General features: G+C 35.0%; 1 protein-coding gene, 1 non-coding gene and 1 pseudogene across 2 annotated transcripts; all 3 read right to left on the minus strand.

Moving 5' to 3' along the window:
• Window positions 1-1,769: 1,769 nt before the first annotated feature.
• LOC107909695 (glutamate--glyoxylate aminotransferase 2) lies at window positions 1,770-7,531 on the minus strand. Its single transcript, XM_016837320.2, has 14 exons — window positions 7,020-7,531; window positions 6,300-6,468; window positions 5,541-5,606; window positions 5,313-5,430; window positions 4,757-4,838; window positions 4,559-4,646; window positions 4,259-4,417; window positions 3,738-3,911; window positions 3,509-3,640; window positions 3,101-3,166; window positions 2,934-2,998; window positions 2,539-2,630; window positions 2,298-2,454; window positions 1,770-2,095 (listed from the first exon to the last, which is right to left on the minus strand). The coding sequence occupies exons 2-14, from the start codon at window positions 6,414-6,416 to the stop codon at window positions 1,966-1,968; spliced, it is 1,446 nt and encodes a 481-aa protein (XP_016692809.1). The 5' UTR covers window positions 6,417-6,468; window positions 7,020-7,531; the 3' UTR covers window positions 1,770-1,965.
• A 478-nt stretch (window positions 7,532-8,009) lies between these two features.
• Window positions 8,010-11,964, minus strand: LOC107907866 (anthranilate phosphoribosyltransferase-like; annotated as a pseudogene).
• Window positions 11,965-16,389: 4,425 nt separating this feature from the next.
• Window positions 16,390-16,496, minus strand: LOC121215115 (small nucleolar RNA R71). Its single transcript, XR_005910847.1, has one exon. It is a non-coding gene; the product is annotated as a small nucleolar RNA R71 (small nucleolar RNA).
• Window positions 16,497-22,188: the final 5,692 nt, after the last annotated feature.

Below are 22,188 nucleotides of genomic sequence, written 5' to 3' on the forward strand. Positions count from 1 at the left end.
ACAAATCAAATCGTTAAAATATGAAAAATTCTTTATGGCCACTTGTTTCTACTCTAAAACACCACCTTTCCTTTTTTGTATATACTTATGTTATATAATTGCTCAATTAATTTGTTTTTTATTATTAAAAATATTAAAATTATTAAAAATTTTCCTAGAAAAATATTAAATAATTTAAATAAATTTTTATAAATTTTTAGTAATTATCTAAAGAATTACGTTTAAGATGAACTTGACAAGTGATTGTCGAGGTTCATTCCAAACGTGATTTTTAATAAGTTTTAAATATTTTTATTAATTTTTATAGCTACTTATAATTATTAATAATTATTAATAACTTTTTGTAATTTTTAAGCAATTATCTAAAGAATCACATCTAGGATAAGCTTGAAAAAGTTATTATTTTAATTTAAATGAATCTGAATAATCATTTAATCATGTTCATTTTGAATGTGTTGGTTTTAAATATTTTTAAATGATTTTTAATAAAATTTAAATATTTACTGACTTGATAAAATATTATATTAATCCATGATTCACATGTCATATATTAGTATTTGATTAAATTATTAATCATGATCACAATGAACCGTGATCAACGCTAATCAAGAGTTCATTAATGACTTTTTCAGGTATAAAAGTTAAACTTATATAACTTAACAATCAACAATGACGTGATGGAGCAACAAGTGGAGCAAATTCTGAAATTCTAATTCAAGATTCTTCCTTAATCAACAATGTGTCTCTAACAATTCATCTGATTTTTTAAATACAATAAAATTTATTAAACATATTTTTAAAAAATAATAATTAAAATTTATATTATTGTGGTTTTCAGATAAAAAATTATATTACTGTAAACTTCCCAACTGAGTTTGTTTAAGCGACATCAATCTAATGGAAGACCTAGAAGTGAAATCAACTGTTTCACTTTGGGTCAAAATGAAATTATAAATATTTTAAGGTTGGGCTAAAAATTGAAAGAATTTAAATATAGATATTAATTTAGGTTAAAATAAATTTTTTTCCACTGAATTTACTTTTTGTATTTAATTGGTACATAAATTTTTCTGAATCTAAGTAGTGTTTGAATTTAAATTTCGTCATACACTTTAGTACTTTTGCATTAACACTATTAAAAATTAATGACATGCCACTAACAAAGAATCACAAAATGACACTTGATAAACCCTTATTATGATACGTGACAAACCTAAACAAAAATAAATAAAGAAAAACTTTCGCAAGGAGTTTAATAAGTATAATTTTTTAATTTTTACTTAAAAAATATTTTTTAAATGACTAAAATAAGAACTACCTAAAATTTAAATAACTAAAATAAAAATACATTAAAAGTTAAATTACAAAATTACAAAGATTTCATTTTCATCACCACTATAAAAGCCCCCTTTAACTAGAAAATTTACCCTAAAAACCATACAAGGAATTGACGTCAAATTACTGTCAGCTAAACTGATATGCTTAGTTGGAGGATAAACTCTTCTGCCACTCTCTCGACAAAGTAAAGGGAAATAAAAGAGACAAAAATGTACAGTATTTACCTATTCAGATCATCAGTCACCGACTGTCAGAGCCGGCCAATATACGATCAAAATACAATCAAATTTTCAAAAAGAAAAAAAAAACTGACAGGGAACAAATCTCAATCTCAACCTCAATGACGCATATATTACAGCAGCATGTGTTAGCAGATTGACAGCAGATAAAGAAATAACCCATAATTCAGATTTTGCAAAAGAGACCCATAATTCAGTAGTAGAGATTCCATGAGAGATGTCATTAGAGAAAAAGGAAAGAGAGAAGCAGGGGTAAATCTTCAGCAGGATTTAAGTTTTACAGCTCAAGGACAAGGAGAACATGAATAAAGTTTTGCAACATGTATTATAGTGGTTTGCCATAGCTAATTAATAGATAAATACAGTATTAAGGACTTCTAAACATGCTTCACATCCTTGAACGATTCCAGTTATCTTCATATTGAGCCATGAACTCGTCGTTGAATTTCTTGAAACTCGACATGATTTCAGGCATGTCTTCCTCAGCAGGTAGAATTGTAGTCCTCAAGTGGAAAACCCTGTTTATGTAAAGCATATAATTAGAAACACCACGTATACATATATGCATAATTTAAACTATACGAATAAATAGCACAACTGATCTATGCAAATCATCTAAAGATGACCAGAGAAAACAGAAACAAATAAAACATTTTTCCCGGAAAGAGAAACAAGAAAGATGATCATTAAAATTAGGAAGTAATGAATATGGAGAAGTACCCTTCTTTTTGTCCGAATCCGGAGCCCGGGACAGTTGAGATGCCTGTTGCTTCCAACAACTTGAGACAGTAGAAAACATCTGGGACTTTTCCTGCCTGTTTGGCAGCTTCTATAGCTTTTGGTGGTAAGCGTAATTGAGGAAAAGAATACATGGCACCTGTATGATAGCCAAGAAGAAGTGCTGAGAAGAAATCACAAAAAACAAAAGCTTTTGAGTGACCTGTTGATAACAACGATTTACCTTCAGTGAAATTACAAACCACATTTTTGCAGCTGTTAAATCCATCAGTCATTATCCTTGCTCTTCTTCTCAATGATTCAAGGATTCCTTTGCTGCAAGTATTAAACAACATTGTTAGTTAAAGTTGAAAGGAAAAAAAAGCATTGTTCCATTCCATGGTAGAAATCAGAATCCTAAAGTTCAAACCAACTTATAAGTTTCCCCAGATACATTATTTTACCAATAACCGAAAAAAAACTTCTCTCAATAATTTCTAGCACCAAATTTTAGATGGTTCAAAAGGCATTCACTTAACATGATCATTAGAGAGCTGAAAATGCAACCTCCATATTCAGTAAACCAGAAAGAAAAATGTGGATTAACTAAGTCTTTGCAAACTTTCTTAGTAGGCATACCTTTCCCTAACAAATTGATCATATGAAACATCTCCAGGTTTGAGTGGGTTGACCATCAATCCCATCTGTAAAGAGAAGAGGTAGCTTACTCATCTTATGGTTAACAGAACTAGAACCGAAACATTGAATTGCTCAAATTCACAGAAAATATGATGACATTAACTCACAAATATCTGAGCGGGAACATTAGGACTGAGGGATATTGATGCAATCTTGTATATCTCGTCAACTGTCTGTAATATAAAATCATGAAAGCAAAACAGAACTGAGCATCAGTTCAAGGATCAATATTGTGTTTGATTTCCAGAAGAAGTCTATGAATGTGAATATGTAATATGGTAAAGCAATTTAGTTGTGTTTATAAATAGAATGAATCATGATAAATTTATCCAGTTGACAATCATCAAAGTAGGAAAATTGCTTTTAATACCTTTGGAAGTAATTTTAACATGAAAATTCGACAGCAATAATGCTAAAATCATTTTACAATGCATCATGTATTGACATTTGGGAGACATTCTTGGCTCCCTCTGAAAAACATGAAACTCATTAGGCAAATTAAAACAATGCAAAACCTTTGGAGGAATGTTGGTCATCTCAAAGTATCCCCCTCGCTGCCCACATTCACCCCAATATCCTTTAGACACAGTGTGGAAAGAAACGAGCTGGACTTCCTTGCTAATTGGTGGCCCCATATCCATCAACACCTTCCAGTGGTAAAAGGAAAAATATGCAATTAAAAAAATTGAAACTTCATGAAAAAGATTCAGATGTAGTTTGATCTAACAGCAAGATGGCATCTACCTTTCTAGAACTGATAAAGGGGCGCTCGTCCTGGTATATATTCTGTTGGTAAACCTCATCTCCAAGTAATACCAAGTTTTCTTGGTAACAAAAATTCAATATTTCTCTTAAATTAGCTTCACTGAGACACTGACCAGTAGGGTTCCCAGGGTTAATAATTACCATTGCTCTCACCTGCTCATATACAGCATAAAAGAGATTCAGTTACCAAAACAAAGACAGGTACTGTAGTCTTAAATCCAAATGGAAAAAACTTGTAAAAGTGTAACACACAGCTTTTACAAATTTGAGCAGGGAAAATAAATTTGGGAGGTAAAACTGTTTGTTGCCAGCCTAAATAAATCAAAACTTGAAGTCTCAACATGAAGAATGGGGTAATTTAGTCAAATAAACTATCTATGCTTATGATTTTTAATCAGGCCTCATTTTATCCATCAGTTCATCCAATTGAAATGTTTGCATAGTTTCAGACCATATCCTCAAATTCTTTCGTAAACAAGAAAAACAAAAAGTATACTAACAGTTATTCCTTTGAAGCGAGCCTGTGCAACTGATTCACGAAGATTGTTTACGTCCAGCCCCCAGTTTGCAGTCTCTTCTAGGTAGTAAGGAACAAGTGAACCGCCAAAGAGAGATATTGTAGCTGAGTAAAGTGGATACTGTGGAACAGGAACCAAAACCTGGCAAAGCAAAATTTTGAATACAATATGACAATATGGGAACATAGTAAATCTGAATTATAAGCCAGAAGAAATGATAAGAAACAATGACAAAGATGATGAAATTATGTTCTAGCAAAATGGATGAGGAAAATATGTTACCCCATCCCCTTGACCACGGATAATACAATTCAAGATCTGCATCACACCTTTGCTGGCACCGTCAGTGAGAAATATGAGCTCTGGGTCACTGCAATTGGTAAAAGAAGCAAAGAACCACTAAGCTCACAACTTTGGAACAAAAAAGGAATTCTTTTGTAAGAAAGGTGATATTAGGAGTGATAGTATCTAGATTATCACCTAGGATACCCATCACGCCTCTCAATGAATTCAGCAACCTCCTTCCTAACGCCTGGAATACCTCTGGAATCACTATATGCACCTAGATGTATGGTGAAGGAACAAACAAATGTTATTTGTATTGTAGATCATGTTCGAATTCCTTAAAATTCTGAAAACCATTTGGCACTGTTCATGGATCAGCTACAGTAAAATACTTGTAGTACTAACTAAAATTGAAGACTAAGGTATATGAAAGAAAGGGTTAATTAAAATGTATTATTAGTACTTATTTAAAATAACAACATTCAGCAGAATATAAAAATACTTCAAATAAATGACAAGATAAAAATTGCCAATTGTGATGCGGTTTATTGGTAGAATGTTGGGACTCTAAGTTACAGTGAACAGGAACGAAAACCTTGGCAATCTCAAATACTGAAGAGATATATGACTAAAAAATTAGTAGATTATTTAACATGTAGACTGAAGAAAATAAAATGCAAGTCATTAAACAAACAGGAGGTATTTCAGGTGGTTTAACAACAATTTTCGTATAAATAACACAATGATATACCTAGACCACCAGAAGTCAACGAAAGATAATGTTTTGCTCTTGCAATGGCATCAGCAGGAAATATAAGTCCTACATTAGGATCATCTAGCAGAAATGGAGCTTGGCACAAAGCAACCACCTGCAGTAGCACAGATTAGTTGGTTCAATACATGCTATTAATAACTGAATGAGCAACACAGAATAATTCCAACAGATGAAAACTTAAAAACATAGAACTGATACATATACCTGACGAGGGAAAGTCAGTGGCTTCTGTCCAAGAGCTTGAGGATTGCCAACATTTGTGAAAATAATCTGCATACATAAAAATAAAAGCAGCTAAACAAATTAACATATCCACATTATTTTTTTAATAAAAAATCTAATAGTGCCATGTTTTTGGAGCTCCACTCAATAATGACATGCAAAATAATCAACCAAAACACCAAAACATATAAATTCTGAAATTGATTCTTATAGAGAAGCACTAGATACATGGAAGTGCATGCTCCCCCAGCAAACAGTGGATTTCATATACTGCAAAGAGGTTCATGTAGACATTTTAATTGTGTTTGACACAAGGAATCCCTCCTTGAGAAGCTTTAGGACAAAAGATGAAAATAGAATCAAGGCAGGCATTTATCTAGGAAACTAGTAGTCCAATCACTTAATACTCAAAAGGCACTAAATAAGTTACAATTAAAAAAATAAAGAAAGAAATAATAAAAAGATATCATAAGTACAAGCTGCATGTACTTGAATGGTAAATAAGTACTCTAAGTCTAGCTCAAACTGTGATTATACTAATAATGATAATTTTTCAAAAATATCTAAGAACAACAGTATGGTCTTAAATACCCCAACGAAGAATATGTAGGAAATAGGCATTTACACATTCTCTGTTGATAGCAAAAGCTAAAAGCACCAACATATAAAACTCTGCGAATTCAGCATACGAAGCAGAGCTGCATGCTGAAATAAAATAAGAAGAAAGCAGGAAAAACATACCTTCTTCCCTTCCTTCTGAAGCTCAGAAGCTCGAAGATACAACTCACCTCTAACTGCATATTGAACTTTCTTCACGTTTTCATTCATTGTCTCATAGTCTAATGCCTTAAGACCCATGATGCCCAAGTTCCTTCCTTGAACTTAACGATATATGGACTCGGTACTCAACCTGTAAAAGAACTACAAAGCATAAGTCCAATTTAACATTTTGGTTTTGCATATAAGTTTATTAGTTGGCTTTCCAGTTCCGATACGAGAGTAACAATCAGCAAAACAGTTCGAACGTTATAATATAATCACTATAAATTCGCTCTAATCCTAAATCTTAAAATCGGGTCTAAACATTTGAAAAGAAAAAAAAACATCGGCTCTAAGGTTCATATGATAGGAAAACATGCATTAATGAAAAGGATTAAAAGGAAAATCATAAAGTGAAAGAGAGCTTCTTGCGATGCGATCAATGCAATTATCAGTGAATAAGGAGCCAAGCCAGAATACTAGAAAATCCAGGCATAGAAATGCATTTAGAAGTTTGAAAACAGTCAATAATCAATAGTCTATCAACAAAATCACACGGTTACCTTATACCCAAAACCAAGAATCCGTAAAATTCAGGACCTAAACTCAATTAATTATGAATTACCAGAAAATCCAAACAGTTCAACCTTAAACTAAACAGGGAAGTGCAGAACAGAAAAAAACTCCTTAAACGAGGCTAACCCGTGGGATGAGTGGAGTTGAAACTGATATCCCGAGGTGTGCAGAGAAAAGGGCAGGCACAGATTTTATGTGTAGTTTATTGTGTTGCAAGTGTCAGAGACTTTTTCATGTCAGGGAAAGGCAATATATACAAATAAAGAATTGATATATATAAAGATGTGGCAATGTGTAAGGATTTGAAAGCAGTGGCAGCAGCAGAGCCACTGAAAAAAGGGATTTATTTTGAAAATGTGGGGATGTTGTGTTTTATCTTAAAAAGATCAAAACACAAAGGATAAAATTGATCGAGGAGGTGTGGTGTAGCTTCAAACTGTGAGTTATTGGTAGATAATGAACCCTTTGGGGACTCCCTCACATCTTCTTTGGACTCATGTTCAACATTGGTCGCTCTCACCAACTCCCAAGTGTGGTTCATGTTCCATTCTTTAGAGGAATTTTCTCATCTTATGGCAAATGGTAGTAGGGTAATTTGGTCAACTTTCATGAATGAATTATTATGAATATTAGAGAACGTCAATCATTGTTGTTTATTTATTTTTATATTGAGCATAGAGACAAAATTAAAAGCTAAATGTCTTAAGATGGATGGCGAATGCCTTTTTCATTGGTGATAATGTTGCTGCTCTAGGAACTTCACCCGGAATGAACGGATATCAATATAATCATAACACTCAGTCATTGATATAATTTGATGAGACGAATTAGGAATAACAAAATCAATAAGCTTAATTGATTAACAATAAATGAATAAATTTTGATTTGTACGAAGTGATGATCTTGACTCGTATAAAATAGTAGTTAACCGGATGTTCATTTGGTATGGGTTCAAATCGTGTTATCTCATCCCCATTCCTAATATTGTATAAATAAATAAAAAAGACAATGAATGAATATATTCTATTTATAATATATATAAATATTTTACCTAAACTCAAAACTTTCTTTTAAGAGAATTACTTTTGAGGATAGTAAATATATAGAAAAAAACAATTAATCAATGACATTGGATTTGCAACTAATTTTTAGATGGTACAAAATTTTAATGCTATCAAAAAACAGAAATAAAAAAGATATCTGTAAAAGACCACTTTCTCTCCTCTAATTAAGAAAAAGACCAAAAAACTGCGAGAGAGAAGCAGGCAGTGCTTCATACAAGTTCATTATTTTACTTTGTGCGACATCTTTATATAATTTAGGAGCCTCTTATGGGCCTTACCACTGTCAATGGCTTCTTTGGCTCTTTCCAAAGCTAAGGACTCGTCTTCTGCACCATCACATCCTAGTAAATGATCCACAATTCCAGCATTCAAAACAATCCGGTCATATGCCGGCCCTTTTTCACCTCGAAGAGCTGCCAAACCCAACTCGATATTCTTCGATACCTGATATATTATAGCAAACATGGTCATTTGACAACAGGTTTTCAAAAATAACAAACAAAAGAGACTGAGGCAAAGAGGAGTTTCATCTCCACCCTTTCTGGTGGTTGGTTGGAAGGGGATATATAGAAAAGGATTTTCGAATTTTACCGATCTATTGGTTCTTGGAGTATCAGTTGGTTCAAAACCATAGTCCATTGCATTAACCTCAAGCCTGAAACTCTGACGTGATACACCTGCAACGTTAGGATATTGGTTGGCATTAAAATTCTGCAAATAATCTTATTTCCATTGGATATCCAGAGAGCTTTTGAAATGGATTAAACAATACAAAGCTAAATACGAACCATCCACTTCACAAGCTGATTCTATGCCTACTGAACGAAAACCAGAACAATGGTTCACAGGAAGTCCTTTCCTTGCTGATCGCAACCTAGTTGTCATTGAGAGGGCACCTTCTTCACCCTTAAATAACAGCTGTCTCAAACATTTAAGTGTTTTGTTTGGATTACTCGTTGATTTTTTCAGAATTTAAATTGAATCAATATATCTTGAATATCATAAAGGAAAAGTCCAAATTTATTCTTTTACTCCATTACCAAATCATTTTTTAATTTAACATGAAGTGCTAACCTTCACTACTAAACCAGAATGAACACCTCTTCTTTTCATAAGCTTTAACAATGGTTCCTCATAACCTTCATGATAGAATCCAGCAACAATTGATTCCCTCCCCTTTGCCTGTTAAAGAAACACAACATTCCTTGAGAAATCAGCACACCAGTCTACATTAGGAACTTTTAGCTAGATAAAGCATCCTAAAAATGTATCCACATATGTACATAATATACACAATATATTAAATTAACACCACTAACATTGCTATCCACATATACACTCACCCTAATAAATTGCTGAACCTTTTCAGTTGTTGCCAGTGATGGACGTTTCTTTATTTGCTCCCTCAACCCAATCAGTGAATATCTATGAAAACCATAAAAGATTCTTTACCTCCTTCATTCTATTATCGGAAATAAACATAACTGGTTACACCGGCGGTGATACAAATCAAGTACAACACTTCCAATGAGAAGTGAAAGACCAAAATCCTAAGACTTTTCAGTTCAATAGTGTTATGTTTCCTGATAAGAAACCACTTTAACCAAATAGACCATAAACTAATAGAATTCTTAAATTATCTAATTACATCTAAGTTTTGGAGAACAAAGAAGAAAAAGAACTGTGGAATTATAACCCAAGAACAAACAATGTTAGAGATCTATTTCTTAGGTGCTCAGGTTTTCAACCGAAATAAGATCATATGCAGAACTTCATGCAAAAGGAAATAAAATTTAAAAGGTACTATGTTTTTAAACATGTTACAGTTACTCATCATGAAAAAGGAGAAAAGATGTACTAAAAAATTGATTGCAAGAACAGGCTAGCTTTTTCAGGAGCAATACCTTTTGAACTTGGAACTAGATAGAAATGTTAACATTAAGTATGTTGAACCTTTATCCATTTTTATTTCCAATTCCCTTTTTGTTTTATTCCCTTTTTTTTTTCTTTTTGCAATAGGGATAAAAAAACTGTTAAGTAAAAGAAATACAATAGCTATATTTGGTTAGATTCCATACAAAGATGGGCGAGCTTCACGTTTACTTATGTAAGCAAAACCAACCTCCTCAGCCTGAAATAACAATGTTAAAAGTTTCAGCAACAAAAGATAAAACAGGATGGAGGGGGTAGTCAAAGAGGAAGAAGAGTAAGTGAGAACCAACTTCAATAAATTTTTTTCCTTGATGCAAGGATAAGTTTGTCTTTGCTCCCATAAACTTCAGCATTTGTTCTTCAGTTACACCCCCCTGTGAAAAGGAAGACTTCCTTATGATGAATTCAACATTAGGAGCGATGAGTGTGCAAAACGGTACAAGCATCGACACTAGTATTTTGAAACTCAAAACAATTTTATAACAGAAAAGGATGCTATACTTTCAAACGGACTTGTACTTGGAAGATGAATTGCAGCAGTTGCAACATCAACACCTAATTCTTAATTTCCACAATTAATCATAATAGAGAAAGTGATTCACACAGGAAAACTGAGAACTTACCTTAGGTGGCATCCATTCCACACCATGAAGCAAGGAAGATTCACCATAACAGGATCTAACTGCAGCAACAAACAATGTGCTCCTAAAGTATCGTGTGTTTCCGTCATAAGGCTCACCATAATGAGTTAAGGATCTAACATCAGCAACTGGAGCAGGACCTGAATTTACTCAATAGATTAACCAGAAGATAATAAGTTTCATTTTGTTGAAATATCTTTCAATGCAGCATCCTAACAACATTTCCAAAAATAAAATAAAAATGTAAATCACATACCAAGTTCATCAAATGCAAGGCAGTATGCCTTAAGTTCACGATCTGTTTCCCTGTTCATACGCTGACCAATTAAGAATGCTGAAAGCAATGATTCACTAACTCCATTGGATTTTCCATCTTCCAATTTCAATGTGAGAACATCTTTAAGAACACCTTGGGTTTCCTCATATCATAGGTGACCTCCAGCCAAAATTTCTCTAAGTGCACCAACCAATCTCATTTCACTCGTGCCATTCCCAACAAATTGTGGCCCTACCGCACTTCCTAATCCCATTATAGACCCTTCAGGATCAGCAATGAAGATAACATCAGGCGGTAGTGCTCGTACAAGAAGCGGCCAAAATTTTTTCATTGCACACCTTTCTCCTTCACTCCATTGTGTTGCTTCGGGAAAAGCATTTGCACGGATTGTCATTCCAGCAAAGAATGCTCCAAGTTGTGCTTTCGAGACTTGTTCTTCATCTTTCAGTTCTCCCCTAACTGTCAATATCTGCAAAACATGTTAGAAAATAGGTCCTAGAACCAATGGTCTTGAATGAGGCATATTGAGTTGATAAAACAAACTTATCACTTAATATAGCGATACAAGGTTTTCCTTATGGATCAAAGCCATCTACTAAGTGGGACAAAACGCAGGAGATACAATGACATTGCAAAAGAATTAATGAGATACGATTATGTATCCTTATACATCAAAGTCATTTCTCTAAAAATTTGTTCCTAGTCATTGTATTGTCAAATACAAGCCATTGGTAATGCTCAAAGGCTGACATATGTTAAACCTACATTCAAATTCCAAAGTAAAAATAAATGAATTGAAAAATGAAAATCCCTATACTAAAGCAACCTTTAGCTAAACTTAATAATTGGTATTTACTTTAAGATAATTTAGATAATAATAAAAAAAAGGAGGTTAGGTTATAAGAGAGAAACGGACCTGATCTTAAAATGGTGTCCAAAACCTTAAACGTCTGCTCCTCGGAGAGCGGTCTTGTCTGAGTGGGGCCAGTACAAACCCGAGCTTGAGCTTCAAGCACCGTCTGGTTCGGCTTCAGCAACTTGGAGTTTCGATATGTTGAAGAAAGCGACGGGTTTCTAGTATCGGATTCTTTAAGCCCTAACTGCTCGATAGTTGCAGAGTCCAGAACAGCTCTCGTGGCGATGAAACGCGGTTTACGTCATACCAAGCGGTGGCGGCCATCCCTATTCAAGAAATGAAGCGAGGTCCAAGTTCGGGATGGATTAGGATTGCGAGAGTTGATTTGGATTGAAGAGAAAGAGAGTGTAGGTTCTGGAGTAAGCAGCGCTCTCATTTTGAGTGTTAGATTAATGTTTTTGTCCGTTACTGTTGTTTTTCTTTTCGAGAAAAAGGCTGATCTTTAATATGGGATTTGTGTTTTTTTAAGGTAAACTTATATATATATATATAAAGACCATGAATTCTCTGGAAATTGTTAGTGCCTCTCATTCTCAGTCGGCCGATATCTGGAAACGAGAAAAGTCAGATTTAAAGAAGAAGGTGGTATTGTGGATGTTGAAATGATAGAGGATTCGGGCTCACCGTCAAATGGCTCGGATTCACCAGCAAAGGCTTCTTGGAAGCAGATGCTATTGGGAAAAAGGAAACATAATCAAGATGAAAGGCTGCAATCTGTTGAGAAGGATAGTGATGGAGATGTTGAATTTCTAGAAGGTGAAGTTTCAAAAACTATGGTTGACGACATCCCGACTATAGAATTTTCGGAAGGTATTCAATAGATCCTGTTCAAGGATATAGAGATTACAGTGATGCTGAAATTGTTGGATAGGAATATTGGTTATGCAGCCTTGTTTAATCGGATTAGTAGCTTATGGCGTCCAACTAAGCCCTTATATCATTTTTTGGCTAAACTTAAGTGTATTGAGGATTATAACAAAGCTCCTTAGCAACGGCCTTGGATTATATATGGCAAATATCCCACTGTTCAGCTATGGACAAAGTATTTCAATCCCAACAAACCTTACTCGAGTATGGTGTTGGCATGGATTAGGTTGTCGAGTCTTCTGGGCTTTATGTATAAAAGGAGAATATTGGAAGAAGTTGGAGGCTTGGTGGGTAAGGTGGTCAAGTTTGATCTTAATACTGACAGCAAAACAAGAGATCGTTTTGCTAGAATGGTCGTTTTCATTTACCTTAATAAACCTCTTGTTTCCCAAGTTCTGGTGAATGGAGAATTGCAAAATGTTGAGTACGAAGCTTTACCGACCATCTGTTTTGCTTGTGAAAAATATGGCTACTTTAAGGATCAATGTAGTTTGCCGACGGTTGAGAAGAATAACATATACGGGGAAGTCAGTGGAAATGTGGTGAATTCGACGTTTGAGGGCGAGGGATCTGAGTTCAGCCCGTGGATGGTGGTGGAGTGGAAATCTCGAGGGGTCAGAGAAATTTGTGAAATCAGAGGGGAGAAAATCAAGGAAATGATAGACTGGGGTCGTGATTTTTGGTCTTAAATAGGAAGGAGAATCTGGTCTTAACGGATGGATTGTAGGAAGATAGGAACTCGAGGGGAGGGGCTGCTAAGGAATTTAGTAAGCTTGAGGGAGAAGCTGCGCGATTCTTGAGGGAAGAAAAGGTAAGTGATACTGTTTTATCGGTGGCTCCTACCAAAGAAGGGGTTGACCAGAGTACTAATAAAAATATGGTTGTAACACCCCTAACCCGTACGCGTTGCTAGATTAGGGTTACAGAGCATTATCGTACAAACGAAACATTTAAACATACATTTCATATACTATCATAAACATATTGTAAAACTAATCATTCACATACATATCATTCCCAAATCAAGCCTTCGAGGCCCTAAACATACCTTAGAAACAATTCGGGACTAATTTGAAATCATTTGGAAAGTTTAAGAAAAAGTTAAAAAATTTTGACTATAAGGGTCCCGTAGCCGTGGCCAGGTCGTGTGCCTCACACGGTTGAGACACATGTCCGTGTCTCAGCTCGTGTAACCTTCGAACTAAGGACACACGGCCATGTTCCAACCCATGTCTTCACTCATGTAACTCTCTGAGTAGGGTCACACGGCCGTGTCACACGCCCATGTGCCGGGCCGTGTAACTCTCGAAATAGCCCCATACGCCAGTGTGCCAGGCCGTATGCTAGGACGTGTAACTAACTAACTTGCATGCAAAGGAACCTACAGGAGTCATACGACCGTGTCTCAGGCCGTGTGGACATAAATTTGCCCAAAATAAAGCCATTTCCAACACCAAAACATGCATAAACCTTTAGGCTTTTGTGCACTGTAAACGGAAAAATATATAGGATATTTTCCTATATAATTCATCACTTTTTTACTTAAAATTGTTGTTAAAACCAAGTAATTGTTTAATAAATTAATGAAATATGTGAAAATATGAAATTAGGACAAAGAAATTATTAAAATGTGATTTTATGTTTTATTATATAGTTTTCATGCATAAAATGACATATTTTATATTAATTTAAGCATATTATATTTTTAAGCTATGAAGTGGGCCATACATGATTAAATTAAATAATAAAATATAATGTTATATTTTAATAATTTATTGTAAATATTTCATTAATAAAATTGGGTTTAATTAATTACGTAAATTGATTAATTAAAGTAGTTAAATTAATTTATTTGGTCATCTAAACTATCTGCTAATTTTGACAGGTCTGAGAGTTTTCTTTTAATTGCAAAACCGTCCAAAGTGGGGACCAAGTCAACCCAATTTTTGGCTGCACATGGCTTATTATAAACCAATTTTTGGTTTAATTATACAAGGCCCTTGAAGAGTTGAAGAAATTAGAGATTTACCTGAAGATTTATTGGAGTCCAAGTCTTAGTCCTGAGTTGTTGTGGCATTCAAATTGACCAAAAATCAAGGAAAAATCAGCCACATTTCCTCAATTCATGGCTGGCCACTCTTGGAGGAGGTCTCAAAGGATGGACACTTTTAATTTTAGCAAACTAGCTCTCTTGCCTCACTTATAAATAAGAGCTCATTTCTCATCATCCATCATCCATCATCCCTCATCTCATCATCCCTCTCATCTCTCATCCTCTTTCTCAACTCTCTTAGCTCTCACACCTATCATCATCCTTGCTTAAGAATTTTATCAAATTAGCCTCTTAAAGATCCCTTGGTCGGCCACCTTGGAGAACCTTTAGCAAAGGAGCAACGCAAATAAGCGAAGGAGCCTCGTCAGTTAGAGTCCAATTTCGTTCATACGTGATTAAAATGTACCTAAATTAGCTGAACGATCCTAACCAGACGACGGCTAATGGATGCATAATTGAAATGTGCATGCTCAATTTAGTTCCTAACTCATTGAATTGTAGGTTGCATAACAACTCTAACCAAGCACTGTTATCTGCATAGTTTTTAGATTTATGTGATTAAATTGTTTCAACCCTAACGCGTCCCTGTTACCCCACACGAATGCTAAGAAACCCTTAGTAAATAAAGATCAATAAAATGCGTATTTACTATGTAAAGGATTCTGAAAAAACCTAATGTGGTTTCCAAACTCATGAAAGATTGAGTTGCCATGGAATGTTTTTCTGAATGTTATTAAGCATGTTGATAATAAATTGAGTTTAATTAAAGTAATTATCCTAGTTTATTTATGTTATAATTGTTGCAAGTTGTGTTTAATTTTACTAAAATCTATTTCATTCATATAGTCTACATATTAGGTTAATTTACATTAGGGATCATTGCATCTAGTTTATATCACTTCTCAACTATATTTTGTTTTTATTTTTCAAATTGTTAAAATAATTTTACAAATTAAGTGACTTAGCACAAATACAATCCCTGTGGAGACGATAACTTGATACTTACTTATTACTTGATAACGATTGTGTACACTTGCACAAACCCGAGCGTTACATGTTTTTGGCGTCATTGTCGGAGATTCTCAACTATTGCCATAGTCATTTTTTCGTGAAATTATTTATTTTCAATTTAATTTATTTCTAACATTACTAACTTATTCTTTTTAATTTTTGTGATTTTCTTCTCAGGTGTTTATGAGCATAGATCGAATTATCAATTTACTCACTGTAGACCCTGAAATTGAGTGAACTTTCAAACAAAGAAGACGTGAACGAACAACTCAAAGACAAGTCGAGATGGACCTTGGAAATTAGAATCAAGACCAAGGTAATGAAGCTGATTATGTTCGAAATCCCATCCTCATTGCCGATGATAGGGATCAATGCATCAGACAATATGCTGTGCCACTTTTCATTGAGTTAAACCTATGAATTAGAAGGCTAGATATTAAGGCAACCCAGTTTGAATTGAAACCAATGATGTTTCAAATGCTACAAATGGTGGGCCAATTTAGTGGTATGCCCACAGAAGATCCACATCTCCACCTTCGATTGTTTATGGAGGTGAGTGATTCATTCAAGACAGTCGGTGTGACTGAAGACGTACTGAGGTTGAATTTGTTTCCATACTCGTTGCGAGATCGAGCACGAGCATGGCTCAATTCATTGCCACCAAGTTTCATATCTACATGGCAGGAATTAGTAGAGAGATTTTTGGTTAAGTATTTCCCATCTAGCAAAAACGCTAAGTTGAGGAACGAGATCACAACTTTCCAGCAATTGGATGACGAGTCTTTGCATGAGGCTTGAGAGCGATTTAAGGAGTTACTTTGTAAGTGTCCTCATTGTGGGATTCCTCATTGTATCCAGTTGGAGACATTCTATAATGGTCTCAATGCACATACAAGATTGATGGTAGATGCTTCCGCGAATGGTGCAATTTTGTCTAAGTCTTATAATGAGGCTAATAAGATCATCGAGAGGATCGCGAGTAATAACTATCAATGGCGAACAAATCAAACAGCTTCAGGAAGAAGAGTAGCCGGAGTTTATGAAGTTGACTCTCTCACTTCGTTATTGGCTAAGGTATCGTCTATTTCATTTATGTTAAAACAGTTAACCACTAATTGTACTAATAATTTTACAGCTCAGCCACCAAGTCCGTTTGAAGTAGTTTCCTATGTGTACTGTGGGGAAGGTCATTCTTTTGAGAAGTGTCCATCAAATCCTGAGTCAGTGTACTATGTGGGGAACCAATATCAAAATAGGAGTGGACAAGGACCTCAATCCAACTTCTACAATCCTTCATGGCATAATCATCTTAAATTTTCTTGGAGCAACCAAAAAAATGGATCGAACAATAACTTATTACAGGAAAGACCCAACCAATCTCAAGAGTTTAATTAGCAAGCTCTAAAACCACCTCAAGCTGAGGCATTAAACAGTTTGGAGAACTTGTTGAAAGCGTACATGGCAAAGAATAACGCTTTGATCCAAAGCCAAGCAGCAAAACTGAAAAATTTGGAAAACCAAATGGGTCAGTTGGCTACGGAGCTTCGTAATGGTCCGCAAGGAACCTTGCTGAGCGATACTAAGAATCCAAGAAATTTAGGTAAAGAACATATCAATACAGTAGCATTGCGAAGTGGAAAGACTCCGGAACCCCGATTGATTGATGTCGATGATGAGCATGTTGAAAAGGAGGAAAGTCAACCAGCTGTTGAAGTTTCTACACCAAATGAATCAAAATTTGCAAAGTCTAACAAGGTAAACCCTGACCTAGTGAATTCAGATATTTTAACATCTTCTTTGGATACAAATTTACCTACTCAGAAAAGTTGTCTGGTTCAATCGAAAGTTCCATCACCTCTATATCCGCAAAGGTTGCAGCAACACAAGCAAAAATAGGAGGTGCAATTCAAGAAGTTTTTGGATGTTTTGAAGCAGTTACACATCAATATTCCGTTGGTGGAGGCTTTAGAACAAATGCCGAATTATGTAAAGTTTATGAAGGATATACTATCCAAGAAGAAACGATTGAGTGAGTATGAGACTGTTGCTTTGACAAAGGAGTACAGTGCGTTCCTGCAAAACAAACTGCCACCGAAATTGAAAGACCTAGGCAGCTTTACTATACCCGATAACATTGGTGAATCTTACTGTGGTAAAGCTTTGTGTGACTTAGGAGTGAGCATCAACTTAATGCCTAAGTCTATTTTAAAGATGTTAGGAATAGGTGAAGTAAGACCTACAACTGTGACGCTTCAACTAGCAAATCAATCTTTAGCATATCCCGAAGGAAAGATCGATGATGTTTTGGTAAGAGTTGATAAATTTATTTTTCCTACTGATTTCATTATTTTAAATTTTGAAGCAGATAAGAAAGTACCAATTATCCTTGGGAGACTTTTCCTAGCCACGGGAAGAAAGTTAATTGATGTGCAGAAAGGTGAACTCACTATGCGAGTTCAAGACGATCAGGTAACCTTTAACATTCTTAAAGTAATGAAATTTTCCGATCTTGCAGAGGAGTGTTCAATTATGGAAGAGATAGAAACCTTGGTTTCTTTGGAAAGCAATTTTGAAGAAGATCCATTGGAGAAAGCTTTAGATCTTGACCCTTTAGAGGATGAAGAAGGTGAAGAAAACATGGCTTTAATGAAAGCCAATCCAAGAAATTATATTCAATCCACACGGTTTGAACTGTTGGAGTTAGAAGTCAGAGAATTTGTGCAACCCAAATTGTTAATCGAAGAACCACCTAAACTCGAACTAAAGGTACTTCCTTCCTATTTGAAATACGTGTATTTAGGTGATTGTTCTACTTTGCCTGTGATTATTTTAGCGGAACTGAAAAAAGATCAAGAGGAGCGATTAATTGCTGTTCTAAAGAAATTTAAGAAAGTAATTGGTTGGAGCATAGCTAATTTTCGAGGTATAAGCCCTTCATTTTGCATGCATAAAATCATTTTAGAAGAAGGTGAAAGAGCTCGAATTGATGGGAAAATGAGACTCAATCCTATTATGAAAGAATTTGTGAGAAATGAAGTGATTAAATGGTTAGATGCAGGAATCATCTATCCTATTTTAGATAGTTCGTGGGTAAGTCCGGTACAGTATGTGCTGAAGAAAGGTGGAATCATGATTTTTGAAAATGAACATAACAAGTTAATTCTAATGAGAACTATTACCAGTTGGAGAATCTGTATTGATTACAGAAAGCTAAACAAAGCCACTCGGAAGGACCATTTTCCGTTGCCTTTTATGGATTAGATGTTAGATCGACTGGCAGGTAATGAATTCTATTAATTTTTAAATGGCTATTCGGGATATAACCAAATAGTTGTAGCCCCGGAGGACCAACATAAAACAACCTTTACTTGTTCGTATGGTACATTTGCTTTTAGGCGAATGCCTTTTGGTTTATGCAATGCACCTGCAACTTTTCAACGATGCATGATGGCAATATTTACTGATATGGTTGAATATTTCGTCGAGGTTTTCATGGATGATTTTTTCTATTTTTGGTAAAACTTATGATATCTGTTTGAGTAATTTGGCTAAGGTACTGAAGAGATGCGAAGAGACAAATCTTGTCCTTAATTGGGAAAAATGTCATTTTATGGTCAATGAAGGAATTTTCTTAGGTCACAAGATCTCAAAGAAAGGAATTGAAGTTGGCAAAGCAAATGTGAACGTAATTGAAAGATTACTGACCCCAATTAATGTGAAAGGAGTCAGAAGTTTCTTAGGCCATGCCGGTTTTTATCGAAGGTTTATCAAGGATTTCTCGAAAATTTCTAAGCCGTTGTGTTTGTTGTTAGAGAAAGATACAGTGTTCAATTTTAGAAAAGCATGTTTGGAAAGTTTTGAAGATCTAAAGAATCGGTTAATTACAGCCCCAATAATCGTTACACCTGATTGGAACTCACCTTTTGAGTTGATGTGCGATGCAAGTGATTATGTTGTTGGAATTGTGATGGGTCAAAGAAGAAATAAAGTATTCCACCCTATTTACTATGCAAGTAGAACCTTCATGGGAGCCCAACTCAATTATACGGTAACTGAAAAGGAACTATTTGCTATAGTTTTTGCTTTTGACAAATTCCGTTCATATCTTATAGATACCAAAGTTACAGTATTTACTGACCATATGGCCATTAAATACTTGCTCACGAAGAAATATGCAAAACCAAGGCTAATTCGTTGGATACTTTTACTCCAAGAATTTGACCTTGACATCCAAGACAGAAAAGGTAACCCAGTCTAGTGTACCTATCAACGAGAATTTCCTAGATGAGCACTTATTTGAGGTAAGTCGAATTCATGAAATACCCTGGTTTGCTGATTTTGCCAATTATCTTGCATGTGGAATAATTCCTCGAGAAATGACATACCAACAAAGGAAGAAATTCCATTATGATAGTCGGTATTATTTTTGGGAGGATCTATTTTTGTTTAAACAGTGTGCAGATAATATAATCTGAAAATGTGTAGCTGAAAGTGAGATTGTTAAGATCTTATATCATTTCCATTCATCTCCAAGTGGGAGACACCTTGGTGGTTCATGTACTGCAGCAAAGATTTTGCAAGCAGGTTTCTTTTGGCCTACACTATTTAAAGATGCTTACACTTATGTGAAAAATTGTGATAAGTGCCAAAGAACCGGAAATATATCAAGGAGGAATGAGATGCCCTTGACAAACATTTTGGAGATTGAATTGTTTGACATATAGGGCATTGACTTCTTAGGCCCATTTCCTTCTTCATATAGGAACAAATACATCTTAGTTGCCGTGGACTATATATCCAATTGGGTTGAAGCTAAAGCATACCCTACAAATGATGCTAAAGTAGTCATGCGATTCCTACATAAGCATGTGTTTACACGATTTGGGACACCAAGAGCTATTATTAGTGATGAAGGTTCTCACTTTGTAAACAAATGGCTTAAGTGGTTGCTTGACAAATGTGATGTGAAGCACAAGATTGCTACTGCCTATCACCGTCAGTCTAATGGACAAGTTGAAAGAGTGAATTGTGAAATCAAAGGTATCCTTGAAAAGGTAGTACGCCCTAATAGAAAAGATTGGTCTCAAAGGCTTGATGATGCATTATGGGCCTACCGAATAGCATTCAAGACTCCGTTAGGAATGACTACTTATCGGTTAGTCTTTAGAAAGGCATATCATTTTCCATTAGAATTGGAGAATAAAGCTCACTAGGCTTTGAAGTAGTTAAATTTTGATATTAAGCAAGCCGGTGAGAGAAGGATGTTACAACTTGAAGAGTTGGAAGAGCTGAGGTTGTTTTCCTATGAGAATGCCAAAATGTGTAAAGAAAGATCAAAGAGATGGCATGATAGTCATATACAACCTCGCGAGTTTAAAGAATGTCAGAAGGTGTTGTTGTTTAATTCAAGGCTGAAGTTATTTCCTAGGAAGCTGAAATCCCGATGGAAATGACCTTATACCATCCACCGAGTTTATCCTTATGGAGCTATTGAATTGTACGACAATTACAGAGGTACGTTTAAAGTTAATGGTCAACGTCTCAAACACTACTAGGATGGTGAAGTTGTGCGAGTTGGATCTTCATTCAAATTAACAGACCCTTGATTTTGCATAAACTCGTCTTGTAAATAAATAAATAATTAGAATTTATTTTTCTTAATTAAGTTCATTTAATTAATTCTGCCTAAGGAGATTGGAACTTAAGCGGGACCGCTGTGACCCTTCCAACCTTTCCTAGGAATTAATTTAATGTAATTTGTTAAGAAGAAATCTTCTAATTAGGTTTTAAAATATTTTTCTAGTTTAAATTATTTTGTTAAATTTTAAATTTTTATGTTAATAAAGGGCGTCAAATTTGGCCCAAGTACTAATAAGTTTTTTTTAGTGAGATACTGTCTGAGTTTGAGGCCTAAGATAGCAAAAAGGAGGGAAAAATTTAACCCTTGCCATCACACCCATTACTTGCCGCCCAACATCAAATCCCGAAAAGAATCTTTAGCCCTTTTCTTTTCTTTGGTTGAAACTACCTAGTGTCGCCACAAGAGAATTGCCAAAGCATCGACGTCGCTACCGCACGCAGCCGCTATCACTGCTGCATACCACCATTGCTGCTGCACATTGCCACCACCGTCGCAACTCCTTCGCTGTCGCAAGGTTTACCGAAGCAAGATCCACCCTCTTTTACCGATTTCTCTTTTGCCTCTGCAAGCAAAAACTTTGCCGAATTTTCGGGAAAATACCATGTCTTGCAAAAGAATTAGATCGTCAAAAATTACTTTTGAAAACCCGATTTTGATCGATGAAGAAGTGAAAGAGCGATTTGATTCAATTTTCAAGCATCAACTTATGATGCTGAAAAAGGGTTTTAACCTGAAGAGAAATGATGTGATGGTTATCCCTATGTCGATTAGAAAGATAATCAATGCTCTCAAGTGGGAATGATTCTGTGATGCTGGTTCACTTCCCGATAATGAACTAGTTCGAGAATTCTATGCTAGTTTGACTACATAATATGCTGCTGAAGTCATCGTTC

The sequence above is a fragment of the Gossypium hirsutum genome, chromosome D02, assembly GCF_007990345.1.
Source record: "Gossypium hirsutum isolate 1008001.06 chromosome D02, Gossypium_hirsutum_v2.1, whole genome shotgun sequence".
NCBI classification, from domain to species: Eukaryota; Viridiplantae; Streptophyta; class Magnoliopsida; order Malvales; family Malvaceae; genus Gossypium; species Gossypium hirsutum.